Below are 22,091 nucleotides of genomic sequence, written 5' to 3'. Positions count from 1 at the left end.
TTTTCCTGGAGCCGGGCACACTCCTGAGAGGAGCCGGTGGACCGGACTTTGAGGTCTCCTGGGTACAGCGCTGCAAAGTGGTTAAGCCCAGCTCAACTCTGCGAAGTGCGTGCGACTCTCTTCTCGGGTTTACGGTAGCGCCTGGGCGGGGCGCTTTGGGGGCGAGGCGAGCGGCGCCTGGGCGGGGCGCTTTGCGGGCGAAGCGAGCGGCGCGCGTGGGCCGGCGCGGGGATGTGGCCTCTGCCGCGTGGGGGCTACCTGCGCGCGCTGCTGGCCGGGGCCCGAGGCGCCGAGCTCTCGGCTGCGCCCCGCAGGGCCTCGGGCGGCTTAAGTGGTGCGCGGGACTCCCCCGCCGAAGCCGGCTGGCTGCGGGGCGAAGTGGACCGATTCGGGGGCGTCTCGGTGCGGCTGGGCGCCCTGGATCGCCTGGACGCCGCCGCCTTCCAGAGGGGCCTTCATGGCAAGTTCCTCGGCCGAGGGTCCCGGGCTCCCCGGGTCGCGTCGAAGTCACCGGGACCCACACGCCTCCGCCTGTCGGGCACCGAGCCTGGAGGGCGCGCGTGACCCGTCCCGCCTCCCTGGTTCCCGGGCCCTTTGCTGGGAGGTCTCCGGAACGGTTGGGGGGGGACAGTGGTGACGGTCACAGGCTCTGGGATCAGCAGCCCGAGTTTCTGGCCCACCTTCTAGCGTGTGACCTTCACCTTCGGCAGGTCCCGTAAACCTCCATTTCCTCTTTGGTAAAACCGGGTCATGGCTGCGCCTGGGGTCGCTGAGGGTTAAGTTGGATCCAGAACCGGACGTGCTTCGGACGGTGTCGCCCATAGTTCGCGGTCTTGTCAGGATCGTCACTTTACTATTCACTGTCCTGCCGGGCGCTTTGCCCCGACTCTCCTACACGTGGTGGACAGTGAGTGGACCAGAGGTTCCCAGTGGTCATATTTGCACTCAAATCGGATCGGGGGCTGCGCCGTCAGCAACTAGCGTTTGCCTGTGCTTCAAGGAGGACAAAGCTTTTGCGATTTATCAGGGAGGGCGTGGGTGGCTCGTCTTCAGTGAGAAAACTCCCCATTCTCTTAACCTTGAGCGCAGTGTAAGGAGGAAAGCTTGAAAGGAGGAGCCTTGATTTGGTGAGCAGCCAGTTTTCCAAACGGCCCCGAGGCTCCTTGATATCAGATTGAAGGTAGACCATGGAAATGTGTTGTAATGTACCCCGGGAATCACAGAAGGACGCCTCAAGAAGTCGAATTAAAGAGTCACATGTATTGCAAGCCTGGACTATGGAGGGGCCATTCCCCAAATCTCATAGTGATAAGATGGTGGCAACACCAGACTTATATAGGCAAAGATCACAAAGGTATTGATTACATCTCAAGGTTTGGAATGAGGGACCTGGTTTGCAAAAAAGCAGTTTACAGAAGCAGAAGCAGCATGTTAATTACAGGTTTGGGTCTCTAGATCACAGAGTTGCCAGGAACACATTATCTAGAGCCCTCGGGTCTGGAATGAGGAACCTGGTCAGACTTAAGCATGTTATCTAAATTACAGTTTTTGGGTCTCCGGGAACACTGAGTCAACAGGGACACGTTAACTGGAGCCCTCTGACCTTGGGATAATTGTGCTGTCCTTCCCAGGCAAAGGAAGATGTGCTTTCTAAGACCAGTATGACCACAACCAATGGTATAATTTATATAATTCAGAAAATCAAAATAACTTTTCTGTTGTTAAACAAAGCAAATAAGTACAGAAGCCAAACAGCGGGGTTAAAGTTAAACTATAGTTTCTACCTGAGATGATTGCTACCATACTTCAGATGCAGCCGGGGGAAGAGCCTCGCGCTAGCGGGAGCTCCAAATAATCTGTCCTGTTGAGCAATATAGCAAGTGAGCATCCATGTGGATATAATCGAGCTGCGTTTTTGCTTTTTGAGAATTTCTATAGGAGTTTATTTGAACCAAACAGACTCTGTCTGGGAGCAAGATCTCAAGTGCTCCTATTTCTTTCTTTAATCCTCTTTATTCCCAAACTACTTCTCGTTTTCTCTCCTGCTTGTGAATAATCGCCGACTCCAACAGTACCACCAGTAGAAGAGTCGATGTTCACTCCCTAGAAGGTGTACATATGTGTGGGCAGATACAGGTACGTACTGCACACACTGTCAATTGTCAGTGACCGAACAGGTGAAGCTCAGGTGCCCTCAGCAGGCGAAGCAGGAAGGGGGCTGAGTTTGGAGTCACACACCCAGGTTTCAAGTTCCAGGCTCTGCCACATGCTTCTGCAGGCATGTAGGCCTTTCACCACAGAAAATATTAGCCCCGTAGGTTGCTTATGTGAATAATGCCAGCCCAAGTTACTGGATAGATGTGGTGATCAAAGATAAATTATATGAAATTTATAAACTCAGAAGTGCCATATAGTTTTTTAAAATATATTTTATTGATTTCTTACAGAGAGGAAGGGAGAGGGATAGAGAGTCAGAAACATCGATGAGAGAGAAACATCGATCAGCTGCCTCCTGCACACCCCGTACTGGGGATGTGCCTGCAACCAAGGTACATGCCCTTGACCGGAATCGAACCTGGGACCCTTGAGTCCACAGGCCGACGCTCTATCCACTGAGCCAAACCAGTTAGGCAGTACCATATACTTTTTATTTTTTTTTAATTAAATCTTTATTGTTCAGATTATTACATTTGTTCCTCTTTTTTCCCCCCATAACTCCACTCCTCCCAGTTCCCACCCCACCCTCCGCCCTCACTCCCCACCCACTGTCCTCATCCATAGGTGCACGATTTTTGTCCAGTACTTTTTATTTTTAAAATAAATTCTATTGCACTTACTTTAAGTGCTAGACACTGTTTTAAGAACTTTACAAATATTAACTTACTTAATCCTCATAACAGCCGTGGGAGGTAGGTACAATATTATCTTCACTTTAAAGATGATGGTACTGAGGCACAGAGAGAGTCTAACTTCCCGGGGCTCTGGAATCTATTCTTACTGCACTGAACTGCTTCCTAGAGGTACTGCTGGTTCTACTGTTATTGAGTAAAACAAAACTGAATAGCATTTCCTATAAAGAAAAACCAAAGTCACCTGAGGCTCTTATGCACCCTGTGTGTGTCACTGTGTTAGCCACACTGACGACAGAACTTCCTAGGACTTGCATACTTTATTTAAAAACAGTTATATTTTATCATCTTGAAGTTTATAAATTAAAAAAATTAAATGACAAAAGAACTCTTAAAGAGTAAATAGAAGCCCATAATACTCGTTTATAAAGATTAAGACTTGTGACCGGCCTTCCAGTTGCCATGGCAACATGGGCCCGCCTGAGGCTCTGCTGCTGAGAATACAGAGGCCCACAGACCCTTTGCAAGGGAACTGATCTTTTTTTAAAAAAATATATTTTATTGATTTCTTACAGAGAGGAAGGGAGAGAGACAGAGAGTCAGAAACATCAATGAGAGAGAAACACTGATCAGCTGCCTTCTGCACATCTCCCACTGGGGATGTGCCCGCAACCCAGGTACATGCTCTTGACCGGAATCGAACCCTGGACCTTTCAGTCCGCAGGCTGATGCTCTATCCACTGAGCCAAACCGGTTTCAGCGTAAGGGAACTGATCTTAATTTTTGTCATGTTGCTCCCCAGGTCCTACATTACTTGGAAATTTAAAAAAAAAAAAAAAAGGTAATGTTATTCTAAAAAAAAAGATTAAAACGTAGGTGTTAAAAGGAACATTAAAATGGCATTTTAAATCAGTTTTTTTGTTGTTCATTCTACAACTATTGATCATCAATTATGTGCCAAGCATTGTCTCTGGTGATATGAATATAAAGGTCATCACTGTACTGCCTATTCACAAGGAATTCGGTCTGGTGGGAGAATCACATAAACAAGGTCGTCATGATCATAAAACATGGTAGTTCCCGCGCTGCTGGTGTTACCAGGACATTTTGGAATCCCCACCCCTATCCCCCATAGCTAACTAGTAAGGGAAGTGGATGCTTAAAATGGCTTCCTGGAGGAGGTGACACCCTAAGATGGTTTGAATTTATTTCGTTCCTCTCACTGGCAACCACTGACACTATTTTATCTTCTCCATTTTAGCTGCCATACAGCAGTGGCGATCGGAAGGCAGAGCGGCGGTCTGGCTGCACGTGCCCATCCTGCAGAGCCGCTTCATTGCCCCGGCCGCCGCCCTGGGCTTCTGCTTTCACCATGCGGAAGCGGACTCATCCACGCTGACCCTGTGGCTGGGACAAGGGCCCAGCAGACTCCCAGGATATGCGACACATCAAGTGGGAGTTGCGGGTCAGTTTCTAACCCAAGATCGTCAGCATTAACTTTTTAAAGGTTCCCCCAATTTCTTACTTCGTGCAGCTTGAGCGATGGTGTATCCTCGTGGAAAATTTTGTTGAAATGATTATCCTTGGGACTATTGCTAGTGCATTGACTAGAGGAAGTCTGCCCTGTGAATCAGCACGTGGCAGCTCTGAGCACAAGCAAGTTCAGTGTTTAGTTTTCCACAGGATGCGTTTGAACATGTTTCATACCCGTGTGAACTTCACTACTCAAATAGTAACACTGAATGGGGACCAGGGAATAAATTCATTATGGTAAAACATATTAGTACTAATTATGTAAATTTAAGATAACATAGGTTGAATTTAAGATAAAGCAAACCAGCTTTTTAATGGTTTGAACATTACTTCTTAAAGACATTTACATTTAGTTAGTGTGCCCAACAGTTGTTCAAAATAACATACTTTAAATATATTCTAGTATTTCAAAGTTACTGATTAGCTTCAGAGACAGACTTTTTTTTCTTTCTTTTTTTTGAGAGAGAGAAGAAGGGAAGGGGAGACAGAGAGAGAGAAACATCCATGTGAAAGAAACACATCGGTTGGTTGTCCTGGGACCCTTTGGCCCACAGGCCAGCACTTATCCATTGAGCCAAACCGGCTATGGCCAGCAACATAGTCTTGAGAAAAGTCTTGATTTAGGTTAAGACAGTTGGTTCTCAAATTGTGGTGTTCAGAATAATCACCTAGAAAACTTGTAAAACAGATGCTGGGAATGACTCCCAAGAATTTTTTTTAAGAAGGTCTGGGGCCTGAAAATTTGCTTCTCTAATAAGTTCTCTGCTGCTGCTGTTCTCTTTGAGAATCAGTGTTAAGAACATTCCTAGATTTCCAGAAAAACTAAAATGGTAAAGAATCCTCATGACCTAAAGTAAATGAAAGCAGTAATACATATTAATTGGTAATGTAATCAATAATAATAATTTTATTTGTCTTCATATAATTTACAAGAGGTTCTAAAGGTAGCTTGTACCTTTGACATCATTTAAAGGAGTTATTCAAGGATGTCCAATGTTTTCTCTGTCCATGGTCTCAAGCACAGGCACTCAGAAACTTTCCATTTGGTTCTGCTTCACAAGACTACTTGAAAAATTTGATGATAGCCTTCATTAGGTGACTTCATTAGAAAGTCATACAAATGATTGTCCATTCATTGGTACAGACTAAGAGTTTCCACTTATTATTACAGAATTGGTACTATGTGCATAAAGAGTGTTCTATGAAGGACTTGTTTCTATCTACGTACTATATTTTATATTGGAGTTAAGATCTACCACAAGAACTTGGGGAATGAGATTCTAGAACCTGACAAAAATCTTGAATAAGTAGGATTTGAAGTGGCTATTGGGGATGGGGACGAGATAATGTAAGAATATGGTCTGGAAAGGTACAGAGTTTTTAGGTGAAGAGAAAATAGTTGACATTTGTTGCTCTAAGCAACAACAGTGGGGGTGGCTGGTAGAGGGGATTAGGACCTAGAATATGCCACTTTGCGTCATTAGTATTTTAAGTTAAAGACAATGGAAAAACAGCAGATGTAGGAAGGGTTCTGTGCCACCTTTCTACCTAAAAGTAGACCATAAGTTTCTTGTATCAGGAGGAGTAGAGCATTCTTATCACAGGAGGTGGGAGTTGACACTGAGAGGAGTCTGGACAAACACACTGACATGACCTTTGTATTCTATTAGTTTCCCCCAGATGCTTTCTAGCCCCTGTCCCATAATTTACCTCCTCTAGTCCAAACCCACAATTTATTTCTCTTTGTTAAAATGGTAACTACTTTTCTGGGGATTTTCTTTCTATGAAGTGCTCCACTCCTACTCCAGGCCACATAAAAATATTAATATCAAATAAAATGTATATTTTTCTCTATTAATCTGTTTTCTGTCAATTCCATTCAAAGGCCTCAGATCCAGAACCTAAGTGGATAGAGGAAAATTCTTTCATCCTTTCAGAGCCTTTAAACCCAATTGGCTTCTCTTCCTGAATGCTCTTCCCTAGGGCTTCATCTCGCTCTTTAGAGCTGAGTCTTCTGCTCAAATACCTCCTCAAAAAAACTCCTGGCCTTTCTGTCTAAAACAAGTCCTCGCCCTAGCCGGCTTAGCTCAGTGGATGGAAGAATATCTGCCTGCGGACTGAAGAGTCCCAGGTTCGATTCCGGCAAAGGGCACATGCCTGGGTTGGGGGCTCAATCCCCAGTAGGGGGTGTGTAGGAGGCAGCCAATCAATGATTCTCTCATCATTGATGTTTCTATCTCTCTTTCTCCCTTCCTCTCTGAAGTCAATAAAGAAATATATTTTTTTTAAAAAGAGTCCTCTCATATGTCAGTCCCATCATCCTGTGTCCCTTTATCTAGCTGTTTTCCTTTACAGGACTTATCAAAATCTGTGATTATATTATTTCATTTACTTAGTTTCCCCCACAATAACATAAACTCCATGAAGGCAGATATTTTATCTCTTGTTCACCACTGTCTCCTCAGGTTAAAGACAGTGTCTGGTATAAAGTCAGTGCACAGTAACTATTTCTTGAATGAGTGTTTGGATAGATCTTTAGATGGAAACCCTCTGAGAACACAGCTATAGTGTGGTGAAGGGGCTGTGTTGCCATTGCCGGGGTCCAACCCCAGCAGGTCCAGGGGTTCCCAAAGGCGTAGACGGAGTCGGCGAAGAAGGAAGGACACGGAGACGGAGTTCAGTTGATCAGCAGCCTAGCCAGGATCTCCAGCCAGGATCTCCAGCCAAGTTCTGGTCTGGATCTCCAGCGAAGTTCTGCTGTTTATTGTCTTGTTACATCCGTATTTATCCCAGTTGATTTTAATCCTGTCAATTTCTATTACAAAGGTTAGGGTGTTTCTTATCTCCATTCCAGGGAGTAAAGATTATGTAGCTTAAGCATGATTGTTTGTAGTGATTAACTACCCGCCTGGCACTTAGTTAAGGAGTTTCATCCCCTCCCTGACTTCAGGGAAAAATTCCTACCTGGGGAAACAACCTTTCTAGGAGAGGCATCCCCTCCCTGACTTCAGGGAAAAATTCCTACCTGGGGAAACAACCTTTCTCGGAGAGGCATCCCCTCCCTGACTTCAGGGAAAAATTCCTACCTGGGGAAACAACCTTTCTCGGAGAGGTGACCTTGGTTAAAACACACAGCGCTAAGGGGAGCAAACATATTAAGAACAGTATGCTATATACGCCAGGTCCCTTGAAACATATGCTGTGCAGATGTTTCTTTCCTGCAGCGACTGTGTCAAGCAGCAAGGATGGACCGGCTTCCGGCAGCCATGACAATGCCTGCTGCAAACCAGGCCCACTGGATGTCAGTCTTAGAGCAGTCAAAGTGTTGCCACTCGTGAGGTTGTTGTGAGAAATACCTGAGATAATGCACAGAAAGCACGTGGCACAGTTCCTGACCAATGACGATAATATACTAAATCGCCTGTTAAAGCTCTGAGCTCTTTAGATTTAACTTTTGTATTGTGGTCAGCAGGGGTCGCTCACATTGTGCTTTAGCACTGCTCAGTTTGTCTTTGGAATATTTTGCTCATGTTTATAGTGAATTCATTGAGTAATCACAAATTATTAAAACTTAAGAGGAGGATTCCTTGGTCTTTCTTTGGCATCCTATCTTTTGTAAAGTCCAATTAAATTATAGTTTACGTTTTCTAATAGACGCCAATATTAATATTAATTATATCTCAGTGGTTTTCCTTATTGCTTAAAAATACTAAAATATGTTTTCATTTCAGAGAAAATTGCTCTTCCTGTGTTCCACATACCTACCCCTTCTATATTTTATCTCCAGATAACATGTATCACTTTCTCATGTTCTATATAATTTACTTGTTTGCCATCTCCTCTTACACAGATATACACAAACACACACACACACCTTGTGAACCCCATTGAGGATAGGGAATTTTGTTTTGTTCACCATATCCCTATCACTATCACTCAGAAAAGTGCCTGACACATAATTGGAGCTCAATTCATATACTATATAAAAACCTATACATGATATATATAGAAACTCAGTTAATATTGAAAGACTGGATGGAAATATCAAAAATATCTTTTTAGTAATATCTTCTCACATTATGTAAATACAAATATTTTTAAATTATAGAATTTATAGGAACCTAATACAGATTAAAGTATCATAAAGATCCAGGATGGCCCAAAGAGAAATAGAAAAAAATATTTTTGAGTCCTAACACCTAGCCAAATACTTAGCGTGCTGGGCCATGCATATCATGAATGAATAAATGAAAGGAATGGACTAGAACTTAAAACATATATAAAACAAGTGTCCCTAAGCAATGTACTGGTATGTTATAAAGCTGTGTACATACATGGTAAACAAATTTAGGTGGCTTCAGGAAGGTCTTGAACTAATATTGACATGTTTGAGATTTGGATCATCGGGGGCCACAACCCATGTTCTATACATAGTGATGTGAGGAATAAAAATGAGAATGGAAAAGTCAACTCATTAATTCAGTAAATATTTGTAAGCACTTAAAACTGTTTGGACACTAAATCAATACTATAAAAGAATAGAAATATTAATTTATTTAACTGTGTGCCCTCAGGAATAGACAATGTGGAGAAGCTCTGCAGATGATTATCCTACTAGGCAGCATAGCTAGAACTATCAAGAACCTGGGTAACCAAGCCACCAGCTTCTTGCTGGAGAGAGTACACCTTCATGGATGAGGTGGTATTGAATTAGGTCTGGAAGGTTGGGCAGGGTTTTAATGGCCACCGATAAGAGTGTGAGAGGAGTCTAAGATGAATGAAATTAATATTTTTCAATTATCTTTTATTTTTCCCCCAATAGGAGCTGTATTTGATGAAAGTACTAGAAAAATATTGGTTGTCCAAGATCGAAATAAAGTAAGTTGCTTCTGTTTATAAATTGCTTTCTAAATGTTCAGTTCTCACTAGAGAAAAATAAAATGTAGAAATTTTTATATGCTCAAGGAATTACAGAAAGGCATTTTAAAAGTTATTCCCAAGCAGTTATGGATCATTTGGCTATTCATTTAATCCATAAATGCTTATGCAGGCCTTGAAAAGTCAGGGTAACCTGACTATTGCCCACTATTATTTTATGGCTACTGGAAAATTATTAATGGCTGTATTTAATAGGGAAGACAATCTCTTTCTAACAGACTATCAAGACATTCTTTCATTCATCCAATATTCATTAAGCTCCTACTCCGAACCAGGTGCTGAGCATGCAAAGATTAGTAAGACAATCCCCCTGATGTCCTGCATCTCACTATCCATTTGGGAAAGCAGTCATACAACAGATGGTAACAATTTACTTTGCCTTTAAAAAGTTGCTAAAGAATTATCAGAAGAGGTGATATTTAAGTTGTATCTTGAAGAATGAATAGGAGCTTACCAGGAAAAAAAAAGCAGACTGAGATAATTAGAATTCTATACATAAGGGCACAGGGTTTGGAAAGGAGCTGACTTGATGTTTTAGTCCATTTAACCACTATAACAAAAATACCATAGGATGGGTGACTTAGACAGCAAACATTATTTCTCACTAGAGGCCCGGTGCAGGAAATTCATGCACTGGGGGAGGGGGGTCCCTCAGCCTGGTCTGAGCCCTCTCACAGTCCAGGAGCCCTTGGGGGATGTCCTTAGTGCTACCACAGAGAGGGGAGAGGCTCCCACCACCACCACTGCACTTACCAGCCATGAGCCCAGCTGAGCGGTGCTCCCCCTGTGGGAGTGCGCTGACCACCAGGGGGCACCTCCTGCATTGAGTGTCTGTCCCCTGGTAGTCAGTGCGTGCCATAGTGACCAGTCATTCTGCCATTTGGTGGATTTGCATATTAGTCTTTTATTATATAGGATAGTTATGGATGTTGGGAGGCCAAGATCAAGGCACCAGCAGAGTTGGTGTCTGATGAGGTCCTATCTCCTGGTTCATAGGTGTTTGTCTTCTCACTGTGTCCTCACATGGCAGAAGGGACACAGGAACACCCTGGGATCTCTGTTATAAGGACACTATGCCCATTTACAAGGGCTCCGCTCTTATGACATCTCTCAGAGACTCCCCTTCTAATGCCATCATCACATTGGGAATTAGGATTCACATATGAATTGGGTGGAGGTGGGGAGGACATAAACATTCAGTCCATTTCACACTGTGGAAAGAATAGCAAAAACTTCATTGTGGCCAGGAGTGTAGGCAGTGGAAAAATATGTGACCTAAGAGTTAGATTGGGAACAGAATATAAAAAGCCTTGTACACAAAAATAAGAAGTCTATTCAGCCGAAACCGGTTTGGCTCAGTGGATAGAGCGTCGGCCTGCGGACTGAAAGGTCCCAGGTTCGATTCCGGTCAAGGGCATGTACCTGGGTTGCGGGCATATCCCCAGTAGGAGATGTGCAGGAGGCAGCTGATCGATGTTTCTCTCTCATCGATGTTTCTAACTCTCTATCTCTCTTCCTTCCTCTCTGTAAAAAATCAATAAAATATATTTAAAAAAAAAAAAAAGTCTATTCAACTAAAACCAACAAAGGTTTTTAAGAAACAAATGTTTTCATGCTCACTCAGGAGTATAAAGGTTAAAGAGAATAATTATTTTAATGCTTTCAGAGACTTCAGTAAATATCATGGACAGAGTCAAAAATTTCCCCCAGCATATATGTTTTTAAATTGTAAACAGCTATTGGCAATGATAGCTGAAAGTATCACACATTTCTCAGAAATGCGATCTGAAAGCATTTTCATAGTTATAAGTAACTTTCGAAGTTTTAGTTAAGGCAGGTTCTCTGACTCAAACTAAGCTTTATCAACAGAAATTTATTGCGTACATAAAGTATTTTGTGCCTGGCCCTCAATAAGTCTCTTCCTCCCACTGCCTTACACGCCTGTTGATGGAACCTAAAAGGGAGTCCCCTGGCAGAGCAGAAACTGGTTAGCAGGATCCCAGCTCCAGCATCATTAGGCAGAGCACAGAGGGTGAGTTTGGAGCTGAGAGACAATCATAGCATCCGCTTATTACAAATTCACGTTCCCAGGCCCCGCTCCAACCTCCTGAATCAGAAACACTGGGAATGCTGCTCAGCAGTTCATGTTCACAAACCTAGGTGACTCGGGTGCATGGTCAAGTTTGAGAGCTGCTACCCCAGCACATTGAGCTCCGACTCTTCATTTGCTGACTTGCAAACCTGCCAGTAATTGGTCCTCTAAGAGTGAGAAAGCAATGCTTTTCATATTCCTACTGTGCTTCTGGGCAGCTGGGGCTGGCAGAGACTGGAGACAAATTTAGATTACTTAAGACTTTGGATTCTGTATGGGTTACATAGAAATGATACTCCTTTTTAGGGCTTCAATTTTGTTGTTTTTGTTAATCCTCACCCAAGGATATATTTTTCCTGTTAATTTTTTTTTTTGTGTGTGTGTGTGTGTGTGTGTGTGTAAGGGAGAGGGAGAGACAGAGAGAGAGAAAAATTGATGTGAGAGAGACACAGTGATTGCTTGCCTCCTGCACATGCCCCAACCAGGGCCGGGATTGAGCCTACAACCAAGGTATGTGCCTTGAACAGAATCGAACCTGAGACCCTTCAGTCTGAGGGCCAACATTCTAATCACAGAGCCAAACCAGCTAGGGCTTCGATTTTTTTTAAGCTATAAGCAGAGAACCATCTGAGAGCAACAAAGGATGAAAACTGAGTTTTCATGTATAGTTCAGTGTTGTAATAAAACAATATAAAGTGTGATACTAAACCATATTTAATTTCTGTAATTATATTGTTGTTAGGTGGAATTTAAGCATAAATAACAGCCATTAACCATAAACAACTAGCATTCTTTCTGACATCTGAGACAGTTCTCCTTTTAGCGCCTCCCTCTGCCCAGGCATTGCTGTCAAGGCATTCTTGCAGAGCAGAGTTTAACCCTCACCACAAACATATGCACACAGACACAAAGCTAAAGCGATACTTAAAATGGATTCTTTCTCCTTCCCTAACCATATAGCCCAATACTTCACCCGCCCCATGATTTTGAGAAATAAAAGGTCTAACAGTGGCTTGATCTGTAAACTGGGTGCTAAAAAAGCCAAGACCAGGGCAGGGACCTGTTCACTTACTCAATGGCGTTCCCGAGTTCCTGTACTGACTACGTTGTCGGCTCTGTTCTGAACTCAAAGGAAACATTAGTGAACAACGCAAACTTCCTATGTCTGTAGCTTATATTCAAATGGGGAAGATAAGAATAATCAACAAGAGAATAATATATAAGGCAGTGATGTTAAGAAAAATACAGTGGTATGGGGAGAAAGAGAATGGGCTTGCTACATTGTGCATTAATTTCTGTACACCCGGCCCCCTAGCACTCAATAAATTTTTGTTCAATGGATAAACTTACTAAGAGATCTCTATGGCAGCTTCTATCTCATTGGTAAGGATAATACAATAGCTAATGTATTATCTAAGTACAGTGGCTCTGTGCCGGCTGGTATTGCTTAGTGGCTGAGCTTCGACCTATGAACCTGGAGGTCACAGTTCAAATTCACAAGCCCTGGAATGAATGTAACCCAAACAGTCCAAATTCTGGTTGGATTACATAGAATGTTCCAGTGAGGTCTGAAGAAAAGAGCAAAAGATATAGAAAAAGGCAGAAAACAGTAGTTAAGGATTAGTGGGAAAATAGCTAAACAACTTTTAAAATTTATTGAAAGATGGATAGAATCAGAAGGCCTGGATTTTAACCAAGTTTACTACACTCTAGCTCTGTCACCTCAGGCAGGTTATTAAGTCTTTTTATGCCCTCAGTTTTATCACTTCCAAAATGGGAATAGTCCTTCATGGATTACTGTAAAGTTTAAATGTGTGTAATTCTTCTTTTTTTTATTTATTGATTTTTGAGAGAGGGGTAGAGAGAGAGGAGAGAGAGAAACCTCAATCTGTTGTTTCAGTTATGTATGCATTCATTGGTTGATTCTTGTATGTGCCCTGACTGGAGATCGAACCTGAAACCTTGCTGTATCAGGATGACGGTCTAATCAACTGAGCTCCCTGGCCAGGGCTAAACGTATATAATTCTTATAAAAACATTTAGGTAATATATATTACCTAGTATTTGTTGTTGTTGTTATTATGTTGCTCAACCCAGTTAATGGGGAGTATTCTTTAATATTAAAAAAGGAGATATACTCATCTCTCCATAGATCAGATCTACATTAACCAGGTTTTCAAACCACCTGACAAGGGCCTCTCTACCTCCCACTGAGACTAACTGTAGGCTGAAGCTTTTTTGGAGATGGAGGAAGCTTTTTTCAGACATGCTCTTTAAAGCTAAATGGTGCCAGAAAACATAAAAAACTACTCACCAGCATAGAAATAAACTTAATTTTTCCATAGCTAAGGTTTATGAAATAAAGAAAATCAAATTTGTATGAGATGTTTTCAGTCCTTCTATCTAGCATGTTCCCCCTTCCAATAAGTTCATATCTCCAAATGTAATCAAGAATCAATCTCCAATTATTGTCATCAAGTCTGAGTTTAAAAAAAAAATTGGCTTTTATTGTTTTGAGGAAGTATTTATATCTCTTGTTAGAAATAGAATTTATGGTGGTGAAGTCCAGTATTCTATTGGAGAGAAGATTGCAGCGTTTCCATATAAACATAGCTTCTGGAACCATTTCAGAATAGAACTCCCCGAAGACAGTGCATTAATGTAGACATCCTTAGAGATATCTTCCTACATTAATAAAACATAATATGCATTATAAATGAACTTCAAGTCTGAGCCAGACACAGAAGGGTGGAAAGCCTGAATTCTGAGCCCACATAATCAGCTGTCTGTGGAAACTCTGGGAATCATGCCACTGCTCTCCAACCTAGCATAGTTGGGAAATGACACACTTTAAGAAGCACCCGTCCAGGAAATGAGAGGGCCGCAAAGCACACCATAAAAAGGTCCATGAACTTGTTTTATGAATGAAGAGTAGAGGGTGTCCTGGCTCTAAGCTGTAGTGCCTTTATGAGTATGTCCTAATTTCTCATTCTTCAGCTTTGATCATGGTGATTGGGTAGGTATAACAAACTTCTAACAGGAAAAAATATGTTAGCCATAAGCATATTGTCCCATGCCTTTTCATAATTATTTTTAATCAGTTTTCCCCATGTTTATCTCCATTCCAAGATCAGATCTTCCCACCCCCAAAGAAGGTGCACAAAAAAACCCACAAACTTAATCAGTTTTATTCACACTACCCATGAAATCATTAACACACAGGGCAAGAAAAATCATAAGGTTAATATATCTGATTGGACACACAATACAGAAAATAAATGTGAAATTAAAGTAGTGTACTTCAGTGATTACATTTTTACTGTATTTTCTACTTATTTATAGCAGCATCTGTAAGATTCCTCTATTTGTTAATAGTTAACTAGCAGCAAATTTTTTAAAATTATACTAATTCAGTAGATGTTTCCCTTCACTGTTTTATTCATACAGAATTTATCACATTAACCAAACAAAACCACTTCTATTTCCCAAAGAAAACAGTGGGAAAATAATTCATAAGTTACCAGTTCCCCCCAAAAAGAAGGAAAAGAGTAATGAGGAAGGAAACTGGAAAAAATTTACATGCAATTACCAAAAAATAAACTCTCAACCACCTTGACCAATATGGGTAAATATTGTGGGTCACCATATATGTGTGTTAGTGAATAAAAGCTGTGTTGATGTTATTTTCTGACTTTACACTGCAGTTGAAAAACATGTGGAAGTTCCCAGGAGGCCTTTCGGAGCCTGGAGAAGATATCGGTGTGTATCTTACATATTTTCAATTGGCCTGAAAATGTTAAGGAAATTCATGTTTTACTTTTTTTGCTGTATAGTTAAGAATAAGATTTTAAATTTTCTAACTGGTTTAGACTAAGAAAATTTTAGAGCGGTTACTTCAGGGCTGATATAAAATTAGCAGCAAAACATGCATACTCCATTAGTCTAAAAAATGCCATCATGAGGATACACCTGTTTTTCCCTTTAGGGCTGCTTCTAGAGTGATTTGTTTGAAAGTGAGAAGCTATGGATATGCATCAGTAAAGTTTAGCATTGAGGGCTATTTGGGATATGACTAAAATTTTTGGAATTAAACTATGAGAAAACACAAATTCTTGACTCTGTCATCACACAAGGATGAATAGTAACTTTTACATGAACTTTGAAACAAGTATTATAAAGTCAGTTATAGAGCCATGGTGATGTAATTCTTCTATTTTTGAAAAATTTATCTACTAATTATTGTGACTAGTCAGAAGCCAAAGCATAGTAAAATATCTCATATGAGAAGATCTCTCATGAGAGACATATCTCCTTAAAACAAGTTCCTGAGCTTAATATGGAAGACAGGGGAATTTGAAAAAAGCTAAGAATTCTCAGTGTCACTGATTTTATAGGACATAAATGAACGAATAGAAACTGAGTTTTCCTACCTATTCCTCCTTACCCCGCTGGTCAAATACGGCCCCTGTCATAATAAATCAATAGATAACTCATTTGGATACCAGTACTATTTCTCCACAACTTTCCCCTCAAGATTGCGTGTCCCTGTTCTCTTTAGCCAACATTTATGTGAACACAATTTCCTAAATTATCCTTGGATATTTTATATAAAAATGTATATATTCCTGAAACTTAATTTCTAAAAATGTTACACAGATTAAAATGCTCTATATATAGTATACAGCCAACTCTTAACAACTAGTAAGTACATTTACTACATTCAAATAAATTCATAGCAAATTCTGGATTTTAGATACTTATTGACCCAGATTCTGGTGGGTCTTCTGTGGAAATAAAAGGGAATTTGGTAGTGGTGTGAGTACTGGGAGGTAAAGCCATTTATCCTCGAACACCTAATTATCTTCCACTTTCCTTATGTGATGTATAAGAGCATGTGAATTAGTTAAGCTTATGTTACATCCTCACCCAACCCATACCGGGCAGGAAGCCGTCTGCAGGAGGTTTGTGTAGCTTCCTCGCCAATGAACTGGAGTTCATTTTTATGGATCTTCAGAATTTCAGATAGACTTATATTTAAATATACATGAAGAAACACATTTCCAAGACAAATAGTTAGGTTTAAGTGTACTCCAGAACCCTTCAAGTCCAAGTAGTTAAGAATTTACTACTTTTTATTTATTTGTGGTTGACACAACAATCCACCTACCCAGAGATCATAGATACACCTCAACCGTGTGGAATGAAGGAAAAAGCAGCAGTTGTCATTCACCATACTTTCTAGTATAAATTAAAGCTTTGCCTTAGATTGATAAAACCCTGAAAGCAGCTGGAAATGGTAACTGACAGTAGAGTCCTGAACGACTATGTCTATCCAAAGGCATTTCTGTTCTGTAATACAATACAATACAATACAATACAATAATAGATATTTTTAATGATGAAGCCAAATCATGCAAGAATTATTTATTTTCTTTAAACCCTATATTTAGGAACATAATCTATTTTAGGAATACTGCCATCACCAATGTGCAAGCATTCATACTGGCTCATAAGTAGTAAACACTGGTTAACTGGGAAACACATCTGTTTGCAATCCTTCATTCTGTGTTACTAGGTAAATGAAGCACTATTGTCTGTAGTGTCTAAAAAGAATCAAAAGGAGCACATACAAAATGGAATGCAATCCTCAGGCTTTAATATACTACCCTAGGAGTACAAAGGTTAAAAATAGAGGCATTGCCTTCCTAAAAAACCCCGTTATCCCTGCCAGGGACAACCCCCTGCATAGCCTGAGGACTGCACCAGTCGCTGGTCTGGGTTCATCTGTGCCCCAGAGTCAGAGTGAAACACTAGGAAAGCCCACATTCTGCACAATTTTTCTATGATTTTATTTTATTTCCATCTAATCCTTCATTAAATATCACAAAATAGAAATAACAAATATAAACTCCATCTCACTATTGTTCTACATCTAAACAAAATGCTATGACGTATTTAAACATATCTCTCAATCAGCAAAAATACGGTAAAAACATAACCCTCTTGGTTTTTCCTATGTTCTTCAAACTTGTAGCACAGGAAATGGTATTTCAGTTTAGCTTACAGTACTTTAGAATAACAAAGGCCCAACAGAGAAAAGCACTTTATCCAAATAAAAATTCAGATTCATGGCAAGATATCTGGAGAAGAGATTTCCATCTGGGGGCAAAAGGGCTCTCATACCCTGGACACAGAAGCACCTACTTGCCCATTCAGTTTTCGTCTAGACACTGCTCTGCTGATTCAAGTTAAACTGATCAGACTACCCAGGCACTCTGTTTTGGGGTCCACCGCACTGATGACTGCTGAACAGGGCTGACTCCCCAACTGTCCCCATCTGTGATCCGTGACACGGAAACAGGCTAGATGGGAACTGAAGGCCCAAATCTTGACTAGTGATACTGAGAACTAGACAGGACCCCCATGTTTAGCTTTCAAAGTGTTTAAAGAACACTTAACCAATAGTTAAGTGATACCAGCCAATGACATGTAAAAGCTAAGACTAGTGCCACAGTCTTTAATAGATTTAATAACAAATATGGATTCTATACCAGACTGAAAATTATTTTTCTTAGTAAGGAAATTTTTCCCTTCTTAGCATAAATTCTTATACATTTTTAATTTAAAAATATAATTTCTAGCCCTGTGCAACCTGTGGCAAATTTCAATTATAAGGGGAGTATGCATGTAATTAAAAAATGGCAGACAGATGGCTTACATTTCAGAGCACCTTGCTCCTCCTGCACACACTTCCAGAGCCATTTCTTAGGGAGCGTCCAGGGCTACCCAGGGAATTGGGAAGACAGTCCATGGCAGAGCACATGGACTTGGAGACAGTCTCCTTGCCCTCTTCTTCCTTGCCTGTTCTTCACCAGTAAGACCAGCAAGACTACTAACAAGGCAAATATAATTTACTGCTTGGCAAACAAGAAAAGGCAGGTACTAAAGGGCATTTGAACAAAAAGCTATGCAACTATGATAATTCCCAGCAAACTGGATGAGGAAGGCAGCTATTTTCAGGGCTTCTTGTGCCTCTTTGGGAGGTAATGGCAGCATCACAGAATTAGAAGAAGCCATTGGGGGATCATCTGGATAGTTAGAAAAAGCAGCCACCAGCATATGTTAATGGCAGTGAAAATCCTGCCCCATAAGTTTGTGTGTTATCAGAAAGTCACCCTTCTAAAATGTGGAAACCTTGTTGTATTACAAAGTTCTGTGTATTCCAAGTTTTTAAAAACCTCTGATGAGTGACTGCAGCATCTGGGTGTTGGAGGAATGAATCTAAATTCTTTGGAATCTCAGGAAACAAAGGAGCTGCCCCAAATCCCAATTGTGATTCTCCGGACTAGATAATTAGTGGAGAACAACAAAAAGATTGCAAAGGCATCCTCCTGAGATTTGGAGGCCTGACTGTCCTCCACACCTGCCCCAGATCACCAGGAGAGGTCCGAGTCCCTTCGCAGTCTCTACACTCTGCAGCCCTACATGTTCATAAGGAGGGGATCACTTTCTCTCCACACCAACATTTATAAATTCAGGCAGTATGGGTGGATGGTCAGGAACAGGTAACGACGAAGAAACATGTAGGAACAGTAACCGCAGCTTTGCAACCTATGTTTTCACCTTTTGAGAAATAGAGCAGGAAGAAGTTAAAAATATGTGACCCCAAAAACATCAGGTGGATAGGCCCCCCCAGTAGCAGCCAAAGAAATATTCACTATTTTAAAAGCTTCTTAGGTGTACAGTGGTAAGAAAATACTTTGGTATTTCAGGGTGTCAGAGTTTTTATTGAAAACTTCACTTTCTTAAAGTTTTGCTTCTGAACCTTTAGATAAAGTTCTCTAACTGAAAATCCTTGACGATTACCTTCTGAAAATATGATTCTTATTGATTTGTACATCTTTTCTTCACGCAGGAGACACAGCAGTTCGAGAAGTTTTTGAAGAAACTGGTATACGATCAGAATTCAGGTCCCTCCTGAGCATTCGGCAGCAGCACAGCCACCCCGGGGCTTTCGGGAAGTCGGACATGTACATCATCTGCCGCCTGAAGCCACGCTCCTTCACCATCGAGCTGTGCCCGCACGAGTGCCTGCGGTGCGAGTGGATGGACCTCACCGAGCTGGCCAAGGCCGCCAACGCCACGCCCGTCACCAGCAGGGCCGCGCGGCTGCTGCTGTACGGGCACAGGGAAGGCTTCGAGAAGATTGACCTGACCATGGACCAGCTCCCAGCTGTTTACACCGGCTTGTTCTACAAACTCTATCACAGGGAACTGCCAGACAGTTACAAAATGATGACGGGAGTGGACTAAGTCATATTTACATGTGTAAAAATTTTTAGTAAATTGTATATGTAGATTAATGTGTGCCATATTCTAAGAATGGTGCACATTTTGGGTTAACTAAATCTCTGACTTTAATTTTCTAATGTGTATGATTTCCATGAAGAAAATTTGCAAGTGCACACATTTTTAAAGCCTCTTTTCGAATGGAGTGAATGTATGGAAAGATTGTAGCTCTAAGTAAGCGTCACTGGATAAAGGCAAATGCTATATAAAAGGTGGAAATTTATACATTTTCCAGGAATTCTTGTTGTTTTCTTTACTAAGGCAATGGTTAAATACTTTACTATCAGATCAAAGGTTATCTGACCATTTATCCAAACTGAGCAGATAGCTGCACACATTTTCTTTTCTTCTCGTTAACAAATTTCTAAAATATACCTCTTCCTTCATGTGAAACGAGATCAGATGGTGCCCTTAAGATCAGCTCTTAGCAGACATGGGAAGAAAAAGTATGGCTTTCTGGCCAGGTCCTGTTTTGGGTCCAAGTTTATACTGCCCGTTCCGCTTCAGTGCCACATACCAACTGGAGTACTTCCTTGACCGGTAAGTGTTGTAGTTATTGGATTCCAACCGTTCAAAAAAGAAACACTCATCCGTAACACATTTCTGAAAAATAAAGGAAGAATAAGTAGTTGTTATTGTTGCTATTATTATTTTACTCTGCATATTAAATGTTTTGACAATTCACTGCCCATTCTGCTCAACCAGCAGCAGTGCTGTTGGGTTCAGCGGGACAGTCAAACCAGCCAGACTCGGCAGGCCAGGCTCTGACACAGCCCAGACCCGCAGAAGGATGCAGGATGGCCTCCAGCTAATCTCTTCGATGGAGGCAGCCACAGGCCCTCTCTGCAGCCCCCCATGGGCAGGTATGTGTTAGGCAGCAAGGGCACACAGGTAGTGTATGAACCACACTGGCTCGGACTTTAAGTACCTCACACACATAGCTTTCAGGGCTCTCCACAAAGAGGGATACACCCAGTACCAAACCTCCCCCCTACACCTGGGGAAACCCAAAGCTATGGCTTCCAGTGGGGGTTTATGGTCCAGCCATGCTCATCCAATCCAGAGGCAGGTTACCAACTGGGTCGTGTTGACTTATCAGGGTTCTCGTGAAATAGTGCTGGACAGGTAACTTTCCCATAGGCAAGAAACAGTTCCTTAAATTATATTTTTCCCAGTAGCTAATATTGTTTCAACGGCATAAAAGAATAGTTTATTGCACAGGAAATAGTGAATGTATATATCGCTCCCAAATTGTATTGAAACATATATGATTGGCATTCTCAAAACACTGAGAGATAATGAGGAACAAGTAATGGAGAACATACTCCTTTCTGGCAGTTTCTTGTGGGAGGGGGAACTACTCTGTCTTTTGACTTCAATCCAACTATTTATCAAGGGGAGAAAATAGCCAGCTAAACAAATAATTAGATCTGGTGATATGATTCCAAGTCATCAAGTCTGATAGGCTGCCACATGATTTCAGGTAAATGTTCAAAAATCAACTTCACACCCTGGCCAACGAGGCTCAGTTGATTGAGCATCAATCCTACGCATCAAAAGGTTGCTGGTTAGTTAGATTCCCGGTCGGGGCACATGCCAGGGTTGTGGGCTCCATCCCTGTTAGAGGGTGTGCAGGAGGCAGCCGTTCGAGGTTGTGCTCTCACATTGACGTTTCTCTCCATCTCCCTTACTCTCTCTCTAAAAATCAACTATTTTAAAAACTCAATTTCACATGGTAGCAATGATGATACATACTGACCTCTGGGTGGGAGTGGGGAGAATCAACAAATGATTTGCTCACTTTAAGGGAAGAAAGGAAAAATAATTTATTTTTTTATATTTCAATTATAGGTAGATGAATAAAATCATAGAGAAAGGCATATAATTTTACACCTATTTCTATCTCCACATATAAATACAGCATGCGCACAAGCCCATGGCTTTGCATTAATGAGTGCACCAGGTTGCCACTTCTGTCTGGATACTCAAATCTAGGAAACTTCAGGACTGGGAAAACCCACATTCAAAAGACTTGAATCTTTTCCCAGATTCTTTGGTTCCAAGATCAACTGAGCAATGGCACAAACTGACAGGAAAGAAAAAATCATAAATCAATAAGTAAAACAATGAAAAGAGCTGGTGTAATAACCAAAGTGAAAGGTTCTGAGAGAGACCTAACAGAGAACGCATACATCTCAGGCGGTTAAAGTGAGGGTGGGTTGCAGGTCCTGTCGGCGGCTTGCAGCAGTGAGAATTTTATTGGATGCTTACTTGGCTTTTGTTCATTAAACTTTTTAAAACTGAAATGCAAAATCATCCAGGTTTTTTTG

General features: G+C 41.4%; 2 protein-coding genes across 2 annotated transcripts in view; one reads left to right on the top strand and one right to left on the bottom strand.

Moving 5' to 3' along the window:
* Window positions 1-170: 170 nt before the first annotated feature.
* NUDT6 (nudix hydrolase 6) lies at window positions 171-19,991 on the top strand. Its single transcript, XM_036312783.1, has 5 exons — window positions 171-460; window positions 4,111-4,314; window positions 9,205-9,260; window positions 15,117-15,171; window positions 19,328-19,991. Exons 1-5 carry the CDS (start codon window positions 232-234, stop codon window positions 19,723-19,725), a joined length of 942 nt encoding a protein of 313 aa, XP_036168676.1. The 5' UTR covers window positions 171-231; the 3' UTR covers window positions 19,726-19,991.
* The window catches only part of FGF2 (fibroblast growth factor 2), a 43,128-nt gene continuing 35,619 nt past the window's right edge, over window positions 14,583-22,091 (bottom strand). Inside the window, exon 3 of the mRNA XM_036312784.1 lies at window positions 14,583-20,364. Coding sequence (XP_036168677.1) covers window positions 20,179-20,364 — 186 coding nt within the window. The 3' untranslated portion in view covers window positions 14,583-20,178. The remainder of the gene's footprint in view (window positions 20,365-22,091) is intronic.

The sequence above is a fragment of the Myotis myotis genome, unplaced genomic scaffold, assembly GCF_014108235.1.
Source record: "Myotis myotis isolate mMyoMyo1 unplaced genomic scaffold, mMyoMyo1.p scaffold_m19_p_6, whole genome shotgun sequence".
NCBI lineage: Eukaryota > Metazoa > Chordata > Mammalia > Chiroptera > Vespertilionidae > Myotis > Myotis myotis.
The sequence above is the reverse complement of the archived record's forward strand: the minus strand, read 5'-3'. Positions and strand labels throughout refer to the sequence as shown.